General features: G+C 39.6%; 1 protein-coding gene across 3 annotated transcripts in view; it reads left to right on the plus strand.

Annotated features, from left to right (window-relative positions):
- Positions 1-17,798, plus strand: part of UBE2H (ubiquitin conjugating enzyme E2 H) — a 93,919-nt gene that overhangs the window by 62,838 nt on the left and 13,283 nt on the right. Inside the window, exons 2-4 of one of the 3 annotated variants that reach the window (XM_019751336.2) lie at positions 1,983-2,245; positions 7,886-7,925; positions 9,252-9,304. The exons of 1 other annotated variant lie outside the window; for it this stretch is intronic. In XM_019751336.2, the coding sequence (XP_019606895.1) occupies positions 7,891-7,925; positions 9,252-9,304 (88 nt within the window). In that variant the 5' untranslated portion in view covers positions 1,983-2,245; positions 7,886-7,890. The remainder of the gene's footprint in view (positions 1-1,982; positions 2,246-7,885; positions 7,926-9,251; positions 9,305-17,798) is intronic. One more of the 3 variants, XM_019751331.2, reaches the window with a different exon arrangement.

Raw genomic sequence — 17,798 nt, forward strand, 5'->3', positions numbered from 1 at the left:
TGCACATAAGTGGATTTGTGCGTTTCAAACCGGGTTGTTTGAGGGTCAACTGTATTCAGTGAGTGAGTGAGTGAGTGAGTGAGTGAATGAATGAATGAATGAATGAATGAAAATGGCTGCTTAGTGGTACCCTCAAGCCCAAGTACAGAGAATGTGAATGATTGGTTCCCTCTCATTGTAAATGGGCATTTTGGAAGGCAGAGGGCAAGGAATTTTCAGAGGATTGCTAGAGTGATGATGGTGATGGCTCCTAAATCTTAAATAAGGATGGGGTGAAGATGGTGCTGGTAGGTAGGAAGAAAAAGGAAGGGTCAACGGATTAGAGTTCATAGGTGAAAGAATAGTTCATGGGATGGGAAGCTCTTTGACAAGGATTGGAGGCTGTGCTGGGAGCGGGGATGTCTGAAATTGATTTTGGAGGTGAAGTTTGTAGAGGTGACAAAGTCCAAGGTATGGGAGTGTGAATGAGACGGAACAGAGGAGAAGCTCAGAACTGACTGAGAGGCCAGGGTGTCAGGAGTGGGGTCTCTATAGGTGATAATGTCGTTAAAAATGACAGGAGTTGGGGGCAGGGAGAGAGACTTGGGGGCCAGGTGCTGAAGTTCTCAGTGACAGAAGAAGGCAGTGTTCAAATTGGCCCTAGTAATGAGAAACCTGTTAGCGTCTGTGATGTCTCAGTTCATTCAGCTTCATCTTGCTATTAGCCAGAGTAGAAATAGTAGTTAGCATCAGATGGGTGTCCCTTTCCTTCTTCAAGCTGGATTATGTCAGTTTTAATTCTGCCTTTGGCAATTCATTATTATATATTCTTTCCATTTGCTATATAGAAATTCCATCTAACTTGCTGCTTAGGTAGCTCCTACTTTAACTGTAGTAGGTGACCTCGAGCTTTTGAGCTGGTTATTAATTCTGACATCTTTTTGGCATTAAATCCATTCCTTGCCCGTTAGGATTGCTATCATAATAAAAACATGTATTCTTGGCTTCCTTTTTCTTTAGTTAAAGTGATATTCTTTTAAAAACAAGAGGAATGTCTTAGTCCCCTTTGAAAAGCTTGTTCACACAAGCTTTCGTTCAGGTTCCTGGTGTTGGTGAAAACCATATTGCTGGGAGGAACTTCAGAAATCCCATCCAGTCGCCTCATTTTAAAGATGGTACAAATGAGACTCCGGAAGGTGGAGGCGATATATCCCTACTAACTAGTTACAGACTACCTGCTGGCTTCCAGTCTAGTGTTCTTTTCCCCTAAACCAAATGGTCTTTTTAATCAACATTAGAGTAACTGTATTTTCCATTTCCGGTGTGATGGGCATATAGGAAACCTAATATCCCATAATCAAAGTATCCTCTAATGCTCTTGACAATTCCTAAAGGATTAAGAGGTGGCTCTGCAGGGGTAGATATTTTCATTTTTACGATGAGGAAAGTGATTTGAAATTACTTGATTGAGTTCATTAAGCTAATAGTAACATTGAGTGCTTACCCTGTGCCAGTTACTGGTCAAATGCTATACATACCTTCCTTTAAACGTCATGACAGTCCTGGGGTGTGTAGATACCATTTTTTAACCTAGCTTTATGACTAAGGAAACAGAAGGGAAGAGATTGAGTAACTCTAACTTGCCCAAGGCTCACAGAGTGGAACTTCGGCTGTCTGACTGGAGCCTGACTTTTTAACCATGACTTTGTTTACTATGAGAACCTTGAAATTGGGTCTCACAATAGGCCATCCAGTGTGTTCATTGCCTCTGACCGTGACAATAAAAACTGCCTGACTGAGACAGTGTGGTTGTATGAATGACCAGGAGAGTGAAAGATAAAGTACGGAAACAGGAAGAGATCACAACCTTCCAAAAGTGAAAGTACAGGCCTCGACTTCGGCTGCAGGTTTAGTGATCTGCTAAGTTGGTAGAAGGGTTATGCTATGGAAGGATAACGCTTCACCTTGTCTTAGTTATAAATGAACTTTTCTTATCCATCCAGCCCACTCCTCAGACTCCATATTATCAGAGAGAAAGGAAGACACAGAACAGAGGACCCCTTGTTGAGTTTAGATCTCCTGAACACACACAGGATCAGTTCAGAAGTTCCCCTGACACAGGGCATTGAGAGGGAGCTCCTTGCTTGGTTCCTCACCCAAGAAGAGACCGGCCCCGGTGCACCTCTCCCGAGTAGCAAAGGCTCAGCTCTCTGAAGAGACTTCTGCCCGGGTGCAGGCTGCCACGGGCTGGGCCTGGCTGTCTGAGGTAAGATGAAAACCTATCCAAGGGGATGCGCTCACGCACAAAGCTGGCAGAATCCCCACCCCTTTTTTATCTGGAACACCCCAACTCTAATCGCCTCCTGCATGCTAGGAATGGAGATCCGAGTGATTGCCCTTAAAATTTTACAGTCTGAGATACTGCTAGGGGAGATAAGATTCGATCTTTAATAACTGTGTTTTAGATCATGATACCTACTTTAAAAAACATAGAATTAATCAGTTTGATTCTGAAGGGTCTACTTAATGTGGGCATTTGTCCTGACGATGGAATATGAGAATAATTTAATGTATTCACTTACTATTTTCTCCTAGGAATTCATAAGCTTATCAATTAAATGGCATCAGCCATCTGCAGTGCAGGCTCATTTCATCACTGGGCCACAGCTACCGGTCTGTGTCTTTGGCGCCCTTTCACATATTTACCTTAGAGTGGGTTTCCCTGGTTTCATGATTCACTTGTTTCACCTCATTTTTTGAAGATTATTCTCAATGAAATTTCTGGGCAGATGACTGGCCCTAGGTATTTCATTCTATACACAAATTTGATCTTAAAAAAATCTCTCACAAATAAAAGGAGCAAAGGTGGAAAACAATGAATTTTTGCCTCTCTTAGTTACATATTGACCCCAATATCAGAAGTTATTCGAAAGTGTGCCTAACTTTGTACGATCCCCTCCTGGGATTGGACACAGAAACGGGCTGAAATAAAAACCAGTTTTCAGCATGACTCGGCACGATGTTATTTACCTTCTCTACCTATTAGCCTATCGGTCAAGGTTTGTTATTCTAGACAGTTGAGTATTGGAGTGGAACAAGCCAAAAGCCTGGTGTATTTTTCTATTTTAATAACCTGTGCTTTTATTTTTGAAGATACGTAGTTTTGCATCAACTAAGCACGATTTGGATTCTTCCTCCAGAATTATAAATCGCCTGATTCCCTTTTGCTAAAAGATAAGAGGACAGAGGTGATTGTCCACTGGTTTTTACAAATGCGTGAGCCATGCCAGAGAATAATTGTCCAAAAGATTTAAACAAAGGAGTTCTGAATTTTATCAGGTCAAATCATCAGAATACATCCTTAGCAAATGTCTGGTAGTGCAGAAAATCTTAAATCATGTAGATTAAAAATGACGTGCTGCTTCCACTACCATGTCTGCATGAAAGCAGTTTTCAAAATACGTTCTTTTAAAATATCTTCAAAATAGTTCCTGGTTGAATGGAAACAAGCGTTGGGAAAGTTCTCTTGTTGCAGACATATTCATTAATGTGGCGTTAGCGTTGCCAAAAGGAAGGAGAACATGCCAGGGCAAACATCCTCAGCCCTGAGAACGTCCCTTCTCTGAATTCCTAGCCTGTTCTTTCTCAGTCTCCTCCCCTCCTCTTCCAGAAGTTCCATTGTTGCCATCTTTATCCAGAATGTAAATGGCTTTGCCAGAAATGCTACGTACAGCTTGTCCAAGAACAAATGTGCAGGAGAGCTATATGCTCATTTCCATTTATTTGCTTTGGGTATTTTTCTAACAATTGGAAAAGCCTGGTATAGGAAGAGAGGATTGTAGTCTGGAAATTGTTTTTTTGTTAGGATTGGTCTAGCTGTGCTTGTTCCTCAGAGGCGAGGTTATAAACCCTGTTTCTGCCTACTTTGGAGTAGTCAGCGGATTTTGTGTCTCTTGGTGGTATGTTAGTTAGCATGTTGGTAGCTTTGTATTTCCTCCAGAATATTTCTGTACCTAAAAAATGTGTCTTACAGAATAAATTTCCTTTAAGGACTTAACCTTTGGGCATTTCCCTTGAAGGCTTCTGTTCTCAGAGCATTGGCCATTGTTACTAAATCCTAGATTTTTAGAGCTGATAGTCCCTTTCCAAACTGAGTAAGACTGGAGATTGTGGAGATGATATAGCCCTGCTATTTCTCTTTGCAGGTAGAGAAACAGGCCCACAGAGGGGAAGTGACCCGCCCAAGGCACACAGTTAAAAGCAGAGCTGGGACCAGCCTCAAATCCCTGTTAGGACTTTTCTCTTTCCAGTCGGATTCTGCCCTCTGTCTCAGAGCTCAGATACTGTTTCATACTTAGCACAGGCACTGGGGACTGGGCCCCAACCCATTTATCACTGAAGAATATGTTTGCTAAGTCCTCTTTGGCCCTCTCTATTATGTCCTCTTGGACTCAACCAAGCCAAAATCTAGATTTAATTGGAAACTGCATTGATTCCAAAAGTAATTTCCAGAAAGGAGGCACCTTAACCTTTCAGAGACAGTTTTGATAAACATGTAAATCGCTTTCACTGTAGCTATTTTCTTGACAACACCTTTGAGGTTCCCTGTGACATAAGTTGTTGAAGCTTCATTCTTACTATAGGAGAGACAGCTTATTCCGTTTTGCTTGAGGTTTGCCTTTCCCCGTCATTCTTTGCCCAGTTTTCCCACCTCACTCAGAATGAAAAGCGAGCGTCTTTGAAAGGGCCCGCAAATGCTCGTCACCTCTCCGACCTCACTTCTAGTCTATTCCTTGTTCACTCTGCTTCAGTTTCACTAGTCTCTTTGCTGGTCTTCGAACACGTCAAGCAAACTCTTGGTACGCTTTGCACTTGGCTGTTGGTGCTGTGTAGACACTCTTCCCCTAGACACTGAAGGACTCCTCCTGCACCGCCTTCAAGTTTAGTCACCTCCGTAAGGCCCCCCCGACCATCCTGTTTAAGATTGCTGCCCCCACCCCAGCAGTCCTATTCAGCGACCCCTTCCTTGTGTTTTTCTCCATAGCACTTGGCCCCCTTCTAACAGCACTTCCATTCTTCAAGAACTCTCCAGATGATTCTTACCTGTAGCCAGCATTGGAAACTTCTGCCATACATGCTGCTTCAGTCGATGTTACTTAGGAGAGTTGTAGCAGGATTTTAAGTGTCAAGAATGAATTTTAAGTTCTTAAAATGCAAAGGTATTTCAAGCAAAATACCTTTCCCATAATAGAACAAGTCTCCTGAAATAAGTTTCCATTTATAGTGGTTGGGCATTAATGTCTGCCACTCACCAGAAGGTGTCTTGGCCGTTACAATAGCAGTATATTCCTATATGCAACTAATCTTGAGGACCGAGTGCCTTAGGGCCTGAGGATCTTCTGATTTTTTTTTGTAATGAATTTGTATTATTTAAATAAGAGTGTTTAAGATATGAGAGTTCAAGCAAAATAATGGATTTTAGCTACCTTTTTCCTTAAAAGGCTTCAGCAGTAGATAACCAGTGTGTAATTAGGTCTACTTTAGGATGTTTGCTGTTTATAATTTTTTCTTTGAAAGTGTTTTTTTCAACTATTAAAATGACACTTTGTAGAAATTTGGGCAAATCGGAAGAGTAGTAGCAATAATGGGGGATTCTCTCAAAGTTGAGTACCATTGACTCTTGTTTCCTTCTAGCCTTTTTAAATTGCTGTGATCCCAATGGGGTGGGTGGGGGGTGATGTGATTTGAAAAGTATAATGGACAAAATATTTCCACCATGAAGAATTAAGCACTGTTAACAGCTGTACATATTTGCTTCCACTTTCCTATCTGTGCAGACTTATTTTAAGAAGGGAGCAAATAATATAGAAGCACGTTGTCTTTTTAAAGGCATACAGTGTTACAGATATACTCGTCTTTAATTACCATTCCCCATTCTGTTCCCTATTCCCACCATTGGCCCTGCACTCTCACTGAAATAATTACTTTTGTAAGTTTGATATGTTGGTCCAGTGCAGTTTCCATACTTGTTACCATAGAGAATATATAGTGTTGCTTTAGTTTAGTTTATCTAATGGTATCATGGTGCAACCTTTTTCCCCTCTGCTTTGGATCTATCCAAGTTGATACTTCATTGGTCTCGTGCATCACCTTGGCTGTATAGAGCTCCCAGTGTCTGGATGCACTAGTTTCTCCAGTCCCTTTTAATAGGGTTGGATTTAAATGCTTCAGCAAATATCCTCATGGGTCTTCTTGAACACCTGTATTAGTGTTTTTCTAGGGTCATGTAGATTTTTATCCTGCTTCTTCTCCTCGTAACATTCAGACATGAGCATTTCCATTGTATAATCTCTTCATAAACATACCTATTAAATCTAGACTTTGGAACAGCTTTCATTTCCTTAATGAAAAATTAATATGAAATTATAATTGAACACAAGGCTTTTCTTTTTGCATCAGAGTAATTAAATACTGCATGGGTTCTCTTATTAGTAGTAGGTAAAACGGTAAGCCATTTCAACACAAAGGATTAAAAAACAAAAATTAGATGCATAATTCGTTCCTTGGAGTGGCTAGAGCAAGCGGGGACCGGCATATCTGGGATTTCGTTTCTTATTCCCTTTCTCTAAGTCTAGAGAAGTTTGTTAGATTTTTTCTGAGATGTCCTCTGTCACAACTCATCCTTGAGGGTCCTCTTCTGATGCCACTTTTCTTCATCTTTCTGACACCTTCCTCTTCCCTGCACGCTCCCTGGTTGTGTCAGCTTTGAGCACGTTGCCATCACTTCTCCGTGTCTCTCTTGCCACTGCTGCAGTGACCTCCTCGAGAATAGCGTGCTGTCTTATTTGTGTGGTACCCTAAACAAGCACAATGCCTGACGCAGAGGCGTTGACCAAATAGATTTTGAATGAAGGAAATGTGAGGTCGGAGTTCGAGAGAGGGTGGGATGGGCTGTAGTGATTGATGGTCAGTTTAGTAAGGAACTTTGATTTACTGAAAGTATGGAATGGAATAGGAAGTCTTAACAGGAAATGAGGTGATAAGGGTGACAAAATGACAGCTGTGACAGTGGGTTTGCCTTAGAATATTGTCATTTGCATGCACACAGACTGATCAATCACCAGTTTTTAAGTTAGAAAATAAATTCTCCTTGGAATTTAATTATCACTATGTTGAAGTCTGTACTTGTTTTTCTAGGAATAAATCAGAAAACTTGAATCTCTGACAGATATAGCCATCCTACAGTTTTTGTTTGGTTTTCTTTTTTTTAAAGCCTTGCCTCATTTCTCGGTTGCCCCAATTTTAATCAAAACTGAGTTTCCTGGAATGAGTAGACTAAAGTTAAAGGAAATATTTTAGTCACTGTTCTTAACGAAATCTTCTGTGGTTTGGAAGCGGTACTCCTTTAGCGTTTCAACAGCTTCATTCATGTTCCGCACACAATGTAGCCGGGTGATACCAGTAACTGAGCTTCAGAAGGAGAAGTTCAAATGCAGAACCTCCAAATTGAGAGCTTGAACAAGAAAACTTCTGGGAGGGGAGTCAGAGTCGCTCTCTTAGCTTTTATCCTGGCACTAGTTAGAAACCATTTAATACTATAAATTATCTTGGCGAGTACCTTCATAGTTCAGAAAACTATTTCTTTTAATGATTATTTTGTATAAGAAGCTGCATTGCTCTCAAAGTTTGCTCATTTTTAAAAATAGAACTCTAATGTATTTTAAGTAATCGACACTGTCAGGATATACTTGTAGTCTTGTCAGTAACCAAAGGTCTAAGATTGAAGGTAATGACTTAGGGTGTCATCACCTTTTTCCAGCACTAAAATTGTTCCTGATACAGAAATACTTTCAAGCTAATTGTTCTCTGGGTACTTTTTGCTGCTAATTAACATCTCTTTTTACAGGATTCATGAATAAAATTTTCCATCCCAACATTGATGAAGCGTAAGTAACTTTTAAAAAATTTTTCAATCTTAGCAGCAACTGCTCTTGATTAGAGTTCTCTCTCTTAATTATACAAAAGCCTCAATTGTCTTTTTGGATTTTATCAGCAGAGGACTGTATAAATGGTCACTTAAACTGTAGAATCCAGGAATATGAAATGCTAAACCACTTAGTTCAAATTCTACTATGTTAGACTGCTTAGATTTTCCATTGTCATGAATGGGTCCTTCATTTCCCTTGGTATCTGCCTAGGATTGTAATATTCCACATTTCCGTTCTCTTTTTATAGACAGAATTCAGAAATCTGTTTTCAGTATGCAGATTTACAATTTTCAGCCCATAAAGTATTTCTCAATTTGTGAGAGTAAAGCAAACATGAGTGACTATAGTTTCATTTTGGTTATTGAATCTTAATTATCCCTTGCTTTCCTTCTAATATTTTATTTAGTGATATTTTTAAATGCAATACCAGTGCCTCCTATTTTGTTACTTCCAGTGCTGTTTTAATTAGAGTATGTGATTATTCTCCATTTTTTCCTTGTCATGCACTAAATTTTGATGTTTCGTGCGTATGCACGCCATGGACATTGGGGGTATTCTGAACCCTGTGGAGTAGGTTGTATACATACGTCATGCCCAGTTGTCCTTTGATACTTCTATGAACAAGATGTTCTCTTATGTAATTGCAACAGAGTTATCAGATTCCGGAATTGAATGCTAATACAGTACTTTGTAATCTACTGCCATACTCCAGCAATATACTTTTTAGCACTTTTTTTCCCATTCAGTAAAACATCCAGTCCAGGCTCATGAATTATTTCATTTAGTTGTCAGGTTTCATTAAACTACTTTAGTTCCTTAGCTTTTTATAAAATTGACATTAGTAAAGAATATAGACCAGGTATTTTATAGTAAGACTGTCCCTCAGTTTGGGTTTGTCTGATATTTCCTTACCGTTAGACTCAGAGTATGCACTGCAGGCCAGAAAACCCCACAGTGAGATTATGCCCTGCTCTGGGCATCCTGTGAGAAGCACACAGGCCTTTGCCCCTGGTTACCAGTGTTCAGTCTTGCCACATGGTTAAGCTGTTGTGTTGTCTGCTGTCTCCATAGTATAGTTACTGTTTTTCTCTTTCAATCTGTAAGGAGACACATAAGACTTTGTATATATTCTGTTCCTCATCATACTTACCCCAATTGGGGTAAATCTATTAATACTTTTAAATCTTTTAAAGGTATTTTTCTTGATAAATAAAATTAGTTGCCAGATACATGCAACTAACTTTCTAATTTTTTAAAAAATGCCATTCTTTCCATCTGTTTCAGGTCAGGAACTGTGTGTCTAGATGTAATTAATCAAACTTGGACAGCTCTCTATGGTGAGTTTGGCCATGGAATATTTTTCAGAGATTTTGAGACACTGCCATAAAAAAAATGTCGCTTGGCTTTTCTTCTCTGATTTAAGATGTTTTGTTGGGAATGGGAGGGGATTTTGAAGGCCTGGATGGGAAAGTTTGATCAATGAAAAAAAAATTTCTCATGAGTTCAAACTTTGGTTTAGCAGAAATTTAAAATAATCTTGTGAGATTGTGAAATTAAGGTATAGTGATACACATATGCAGACATACGAATACATATGCAAACATTTTTAAATGTGTGTGTGTTCAGAATACATATTTATCTGTAATACCGTTTATTTTTAGGAAAGCTTTTAGGAATGTCCCTAGGAAATGACATGCTGTATTAAGGTGTTTGAGGGATCATGTTTCAAAGGCCTAAACGTCACTGTGAAGCAGAGAATAATTTAGCTTTTCCTTCAGTGCTGAAATCGGCATCTCTTACAGTGAATCAACAGTGAATTGCCTAGCTCTGCAAAATACTCTGCTAAATAGCACTGAGAGATATGGGGAGTATCAGACCTTCTCTCCCTGAGCTTGTAACTTGGCTGGGGAGGCTAAAACTATTTTAAAATATATTAAAGGTAATTAGGGATACAACAAATGAATCTGCTTATTCCCCCACATGTCCACATCGTCACACATCATAGACTGTCCCTGCTCTCGTGCCCCCACCCCACAGAGCTTCCGCTGAAGCTCCAGCTGAAAGTCATCTCTGGCCACTCTTACGGTTTATAGCTCTTTTTGTGGCCTGCATTTACTTTCTAGCTTGTGTTTGTCGCTATGCCTACATGTACTGTGCTACTAGATTATTTCCTGCCTTGAGAGCCAGTGGAGGTTCACGTCTGATTTGTCTTTGAGTCCTGGCCTTCCTAACACAGGGCCTCACACCAGTGTGTCTGAAAGAATGAGTGGTGCAAAGAGACAGTTGTGGAGAGGTCCAAGGAGAGGAGGGAAAGATCACTTTAGGCTGGGGTTAACCAGAGATGGCCTCCTCTTGTGGAGGACTTGTAAGACCTTTTAATGGTTGAAGGTACGTAAGACGTCTTATTCCAGCCACAGTCTGCGAGTCATCTCGCCAGACATCCTTGTACTAGGACGGTGTGTGAGAGTCCCCGAGGACAGCTGGTCACCCGCAGCACACCCTTAATCCTTGTTTTGTCCCCCTCCTGATTCTGCTGTTGAAAAATTATTTCCTCTGCCTGGACTTCTCTTCCCTAAGCTTCGTGTGGCTGGTCCCGTCTTTGCTCACCTCAAACATTACTTCTCAGAGAAACCTCCTTTCCTAGCCCAGTCCATCTAAAATAATACCCCTCCCATAGCACAGCACCCTGTTTTAAAAATCTGTCTTTAAAACCAGTATTTGTTTAGTGTTTATCTTGTCCTATTAGATTGTAAGCTCCACAAGAGCAGGGATTTTGTCGTATGTGTGTTGTGTGTGAGTGTACCCACAAACACAACACACACATGCACACAAGTGTCTAAAACAGTGCCTGGTATACAATAAGGGTTCAAATTTTTGTTGAATTAATGAGTGAATTCATCATGCCCAGTACTATTTAGCATGAGAGGTTTAGGGAAGAGGCAACTTACAAGGAGATGGGGCAACAAGAAGGAACATATACTCTGAGGTTGATTAAATGAATTCCTTTTAAGATGTGTTTTTTGTGTGTTTTTTTTTGGTAAAAATGTCTCATGGCAGGCTGCCTGGAACATCTGATGTAATGATGTCTTTTCTTAAACTGCATTCACATTTTAGAGATGTACATAACAAAATACGACAAGCTGGTTCCAATTACAATAAAGTACGTTGGACATTAGTTTTACTAATTCTTTTACTATTGACCAGAAAAGCTTTGCTGATTCTCAAGTACCTCACATCTCAGAACAGATTTATTATTATTTTTTTAAATAATAGCTTCACTGAATTATAATTTACATACATAAAATTCACCTATTTAAAGTATGTAATTCAATAGGCTTTGATATGTGCACAGTTATGTACAACCATTACCACATTCTCATCGCCTCAGAAAGAAGCCACGTACCCTTTAGCTACCATACTCTTATCCCCCTAGCCCTAGGCAACAACTATTCTACTTTTTGTCTCAGATTTGCCTATTCTGGGCATTCTTTTTCTATTTCATATAATGTTTTCAAGATTCTTCCATGTTGTAGCATGTATCAGTACTTCGTTCCTTTTTATGGCCAAATAATATTCCATTATACAGATAACACATTTTTATCCATTTGTCAGATGATGGACATTTGGGTTGTTTCCACTTTGGGGCTATTACGAATAATGCCTATAAATATTTGTGCACAAGTTTCTATATAGACATGTTTTTATTTCTCGGGTATTTCCTAGGAGCAGAATTGCTGGGTGGAACTGTGGTAACTGTGTTTAACTGTTTGAGGAACTGACAGACAGTTTTCCAGCGTGGTTGTACCATTTTACATTCCCACCAGCAGGTATAAGATGTTCAGAACAGCCTTTACAGCAGAAGGCCAACAAAACTAAGGTTTCATCACGTCAGTAAGATGTTAGAATATGTTCTCATGTACCTCGCAAAGCATTTAGTAAGTAACGAATTAAACCTGACTGGTCAAAGTGAACTTTGATTTCTGTATTACATGTGTATGAGTTATTGTTAAGTGTTTTATAATACAAGAGCATGGACATACTAACATTACCGGTAAGTACAGGAAACTAGAGAAATATTTTTAGAATATAGTCAGAAGTATACTGTGCATGGGAGAATTGTTTTGACATTTTGCTCAAACCCAAATTTTCTTCATCAAAAAAATGTTAGAATTTTCTTTAAATTTAAAATGTGTGTATAAAAGTCCTGTTAGAAAGGATTGGTTCAAATTAACCGTGTTTCTTTTAGACTTATCTGATCTTGAGATCTAAACTAAATTTTATTACAAACTGCTAAAGCCTCTGGCACTGAGGGTTCGTAACTTGTGAATTCTGAAATCACTCAAATTTCTTGCTGTGATTCTTGAGAGAATCTTAGTTCAGTGGACAAAAAAAATGTAATTTAATATGAAACAACTAATAGGAGAAAGTTGGCATATTAACACAAATATTCAACTGACACCCAAAATGCAACCAAAACTTGTTTCAACACCTCTACTATATAATAGGGTAAAGAATAGGGAATTACTTGTGAAATTTCTTACAATTAACTATGCCCCAGGGCATGTACTATGCAATGGATATACATATTTATACTGTAACAGCAATTGCAGTTGAAATTTCAGATTTATACTTATATAACCTGATAATAAACAATGCTCATGTTTGTAGTAAATTTAGTCCTCTATTCCACGCCCCACCTGCCAAAAGAAAATTGATTTCTGGTAGCCCATTTGACTTATTGCTTCTGTTTTCATCTTGTTTTTCTTTGCCAAGTATACAGGCAGTGTATTCATTCAGAAGCTCAAAATCCGTGTAATTATAATTTAATCACCCAGTGATTTTTACTTTTATATTATTTAACCTTGCAAGAGAGCTAATTACAGTGGGTAATTCGACTAATTTTGTAAAGATGCTTGTCATCAGTATGAAGTTACCTATTAAGTATGAAGTTTCTATTGTTACTCTCGTGACATTAAGAGGAAAGTAGCAGATGCCATCACAAAATTGATTCATTTTGGCTTCCTGTTTGATAGCATCTTTTTTTACATCCCTTCCTGCTCTTCCAGACAGCAGTGATAAAAGCTCTGGAAAAGTTAAAATGCAGCCAAGAGGATCTGGATTTCAGTTTCAAAAACAACTAATTTTAAAGATTGATGGGAGGAAAGTTCATTAAGCCATAGGTAGCTTTTTAGCTCCCCTTCTGTTTTTCAGTTTTCGTTTTTACTCCAAGATATATTTTATTCATAATTGTCTTTCCAACCGAAACTCCTGGAAGTTCAGGTACCTTCACTGCAATACGGCCTTAATTTCCCTCCCACCTTCTGGGCCATGCATACTTGTCCACCTGCAAGTTGTGTTTCTCTCTCCAACTTTCATTTTACTCATTTCTTAACTGACTTGGTAAATTACTTATTTTGTGGATTGAATTGTGGATGTGTAAGGTGGAAGACAATTTTCTTATAAAATCAGGCGGTTTATCATTTTATTCTCACTCTTAGGGTTGCTAGCCAATCGATTGGACACTCTTATTTTGGTGAGAAAACTCAACATTTGGGAAATTACTTCCCCTAGGTCTCGTGGAGAGTCAATGACAGACAAATGAAGTTGGACTACAGCCAAAGGAATGCTTCAGAGACTTTGAGATTAAAATTAAACAAGGAAAACAAAGTTTCTTTTCCTAGGCATCTAGAAAAGTTTAAACCATACATTTATTTCACAGTACTATGCTGTGGCCTATGAATTTAAGCTGCTAAATGGATGTAAACTTTCCCATGTTGGAAATACTTATTCCATCCAGTGAATCTTTCCAAACAATTCAAATTTTGGCTGAAGGTAACTGTATCTTAAAATTATGCTTTCTGTTGAATTCGTGTTTGCTAACTGTGTTTCTAGACATTTTAGTGTAGTTACACAGACACCAGGTATGTCTATCTGTCTGCCTGGATGATTGGCCAACAACTACTGTTTGAACAGGCTTGAGAGTGCAGTATTATTGATCCATCTAGGTGGGAATCACAAACATAATCCTGCCTTTGGAACAGCTGGATGTCATTATGAGTCTCCTAGAAAGGCCAGGTAGAGCAATTTCTTTCAGGCACTATAGGAGAAATGTCAACTGTAGTAAAGAAGAAATATGCTGAGTTTTGGATTTGATGGCTTCAACAGGACTTAGCTTCACGATCCATCCGTGTTATGTGTCTGCTTGGAGGTACTCAGCCGTGGGGTGGGTATGAGGCCCAAGAGTTTAATTAGCTATACACTTTAAAACAGGGTCCTTTGGGATTGAACGACTTAGTAGAAATTCTTTTAAAACACCACATTCACATTCACTGGTGGTCAACACTAGAACACTGGAGTGGTCCAGGCTTTGGATCATGGGACATGAACCAGACTGAGAAAGACAGCCACAACTCCATTCTACTTCCTTTGGGGCTGTAGTTTTAGGGCTCAGTCGTGATTATATGGATTTGTTTTCTCTCCATTTGTATGTGATCGCTTTGTATAGGTAGTCTTTCCCCATGCATGGCCACTTATCTTGTAATTGCGTGAAGTTGTTCTTTTTTGATGCTAAGGACAAACTAAATTATTGTCTAGTAATTAAAAACTTTAATAATGAGTTTTAGTATGACTAAGAATACCCAACTAGCTAGTTATATATTAACTGCCCTCATTTCTGGCAAGTTAATAACAAATCCTATTACCATGGTTTAGCTTTCAGTCTTTTAAGGTAAGCAGGGTTATACCAGGTTTGGACTAGGGTGACCTCTAAAGAACACCAAAGTAAGGTGGGAAGTGTTCTGAGATTGACGTGCCAACAAGGGGATTGTTTTTAATGAACAAGAACCTGTTTTCTTCATTCTAATACAAATAGTAGCATTCATTTTCTTCTGCAGTTCTGTACAGTTTAAATACATTGGGCGGGTTGGGGGGGAGCTGCAGTTAGGCAGTGGATGGGAGATGGTGTTCTAAGTTGGTGGAATGCTTTAAACTGTTCCACGTTATGTAACTCCATGCCTCTGGCTGTTGATCTGGCGTTTAGTAGAATATAGCCGGTCGTCGTCCAGGGTTTAGTACTCGACACCTTTGACATTGCTCTTTCCCACATAGAACAGAAATACCTGTTTCTAGGTTGGAATACTTAAAAACTGTAATGCTACCACTAGCAAGATGCAGTATATCATGCATATTGCAAAAATCCTTCAAAGGTCTAACTACTAATTTCTGTTAATTCCTACTAATTGCCCTTTGTTTTGAGAGGTGTGAGGAGGGAGGCTTTGTTTTTTGCCTGCATGACCCTCTTCATGAGACCTCATTCTGTCTTTAAAAGATTGCCGTGGACTAACATAAGAACATACATACATCTGATGAGTTCAGACTTCGTGTATATTTTATCCATAGAAGACTTTCTCAGTTTAGTAACTGGATACATTCTTGAATTTATAGTCTAGCAGATTGGTGGCTGGATCTATTACTCCATTAGCAGCGTGTTAGCATTCAGTAAACCAAATATAGCATGGCAAGCCGTGCGGCCAACTGGTTCTGTGCCCTGGTACCACAGAGTCTTAGTGGTGGCCTGCTCCAGCTCGCCACACACGTATGCCCTCAGAACAGCCAGAGAAGCAGGCTTTTCCTCATTAAAGCCGGGTTAAATCCGTTCTCGTGGAGAACGTTATTTTTAATCCTAACGCCGTTTCTTTGAAGCCCTCCTGTCTGTCTGAGGGCATTGGCTGTACTGACGGTCTCAAGGGCAAGTCTGTCTTCTTTTAGGGCCCAGGGCTTAGCATGTCTTTTTCACACATCACTGCTTGTCAGATGCAGTGCTGCCCGTCTGGCTCATGAGGTGCATAGGTTTCTGACTCCTCCTTGTGGGACATAGAATTTTACTGTTTCTTAGTGTTCACAAGACTGAGCAGGAGAAAGTAAAAACACTCAAATCCATTAAGATCGCAACTTCTTAGAGGCTGATAAACGAGTAGAAAAGTGAAGATCTAGTAGTTAACCTAAAATTATTAAATAACTGAAGGAAATCTGGAAATTTCATTTCCCTGTTTCAATCTCATTTTAAAAATCGGCTACATGTATATTTGTGTATGTTTCTTATATATATAGTAGATAACACACACACACATACACACACAATACTTGTTGAATACATGAAATGGAATTTTATGGTTGGGTTTTATTTTGAACACATAAATTCATGACTTGCTTAGCAGTTCATGATGAATTAATTACAATTCCCTGTAAGATGAGCAAAAGTCAACCAATGCTGATTTTCTGTAGTAAATCAAGGATGTGAATAATGTGGTTGAAATTCCAGGTGATCCCAATTTATTTAGCCATTAGTTGTAACTATAATGGCCAAAAGCCCAGGGCAAGAGATCCGTGTAAGTCAGAGCAAATCATCAGTTCTGGATGCCCAGATGTTGGTCCACCTTTTTACCTCGATAATTGTGAGCTTTTTCTTCCCCTCCTTTCAGCCCTGCTCCCTATTGAATTACAGAACAGTTAAGTACCTGTGGCTAGCTCAGGGATTCTCAGCTTGGGAAACCAGGGGTCTTCCTCCGGGGGAGGGGCCCAGTGAAATACAAGTTTGTTTGGATAACATGCTTCTGGAATATGAGGAGTTGGGAAGGCAAACAAGAGGAACTTGCTCTTGAAGAGAATGACCTGAGTGATTGTTTTAAGGAAGCTGATTACAAAGACAAGAGTTTATAGCCTGGAAGGCCCATTAGGAGATGGTTGCCCTGATCCAGGCCGGGAATGGTATGCTGGCCTTGATGTAGTCACGTGCCAGGGGAAGCAGAAGAGGAACTAGATGCGTTTTATTAAGATAAGTATCGAGTCTGGGAAACTGATACATGGAAAAAAGGAGGAAAGCCCAACTATGGTCTTTCCAGAAGTTTGGGGCCAAGGAACAAGGCGTTGGAGTCAGCCTAGCTATTAGGAGAAAGGAATAGGGTTTTAGGGAAATAATTTTAGACATGTCAGGTTTGATTAAGACTGGAAATACAAAGGATAGGGCGGCCGGTTGGCTCAGTTGTTAGAGCACAATGTTCGTAACACCAAGGTTGCCTGTTCGATTCCCACATGGGCCAGTGAGCTGCGCCCTCTACAACTAGATTGAAAACATCGACTTGACTTGGAGCTGATGGGTCCTGGAAAAACACATTCCCTAATATTCCCCAATAAAAATTAAAAACAAAAAATACAAAGGATCGATTAGAAAGATTTTGTAGTTATCAGCATAGACTTATTATAAGATGATGAGCTTCCCAGAGTAAGAGTGTATGAGGCTAATTCTTTTTTTCTTTTTTTTAATTAAGTGTGATTTTTCCAGGACCCATCAACTGCGAGTCACGTAGCTGTTTCAATCTAGTTGTGGAGGGCACAGCTCACAGTGGCCCATGTGGGGATCAAACCGGCGACCTTGTCGTTAAGAGCTCGCGCTCTAACCAACTGAGCTAACCGGCCACTCCATGAGGCTGTTTCTTAAAATACAAATACCACAGAATTCACACTACTGTGCAAGTGGCTGATGTCTTTCCAAACAATTTTTTCAGTATGTTATCTGTTTGGCTTTAAAAAGAAGGAACCCAGGGCCCTGGACATCTGGGGGACAAAGAGTAGAATTAGAAAAGGGGGTAGGATAGGTGGCATTTGAGAAGGGAGCAGTGGCAGTGCCTGCACTGTGTGATGGTTGTGTTCTGTGAGTTACAGCTCTTTGCGTGTTACATCAGAAAAACAAATGAAGATTATGCAAGTGAAAGCCTCTGAGAGGACTGCCTGCTTGGTAATAGGGGTTCCTGGTGGGGCAGAGTATGTGAAGCT

Source organism: Rhinolophus sinicus, linkage group LG11 (assembly GCF_036562045.2).
Source record: "Rhinolophus sinicus isolate RSC01 linkage group LG11, ASM3656204v1, whole genome shotgun sequence".
Taxonomy (NCBI): Eukaryota; Metazoa; Chordata; class Mammalia; order Chiroptera; family Rhinolophidae; genus Rhinolophus; species Rhinolophus sinicus.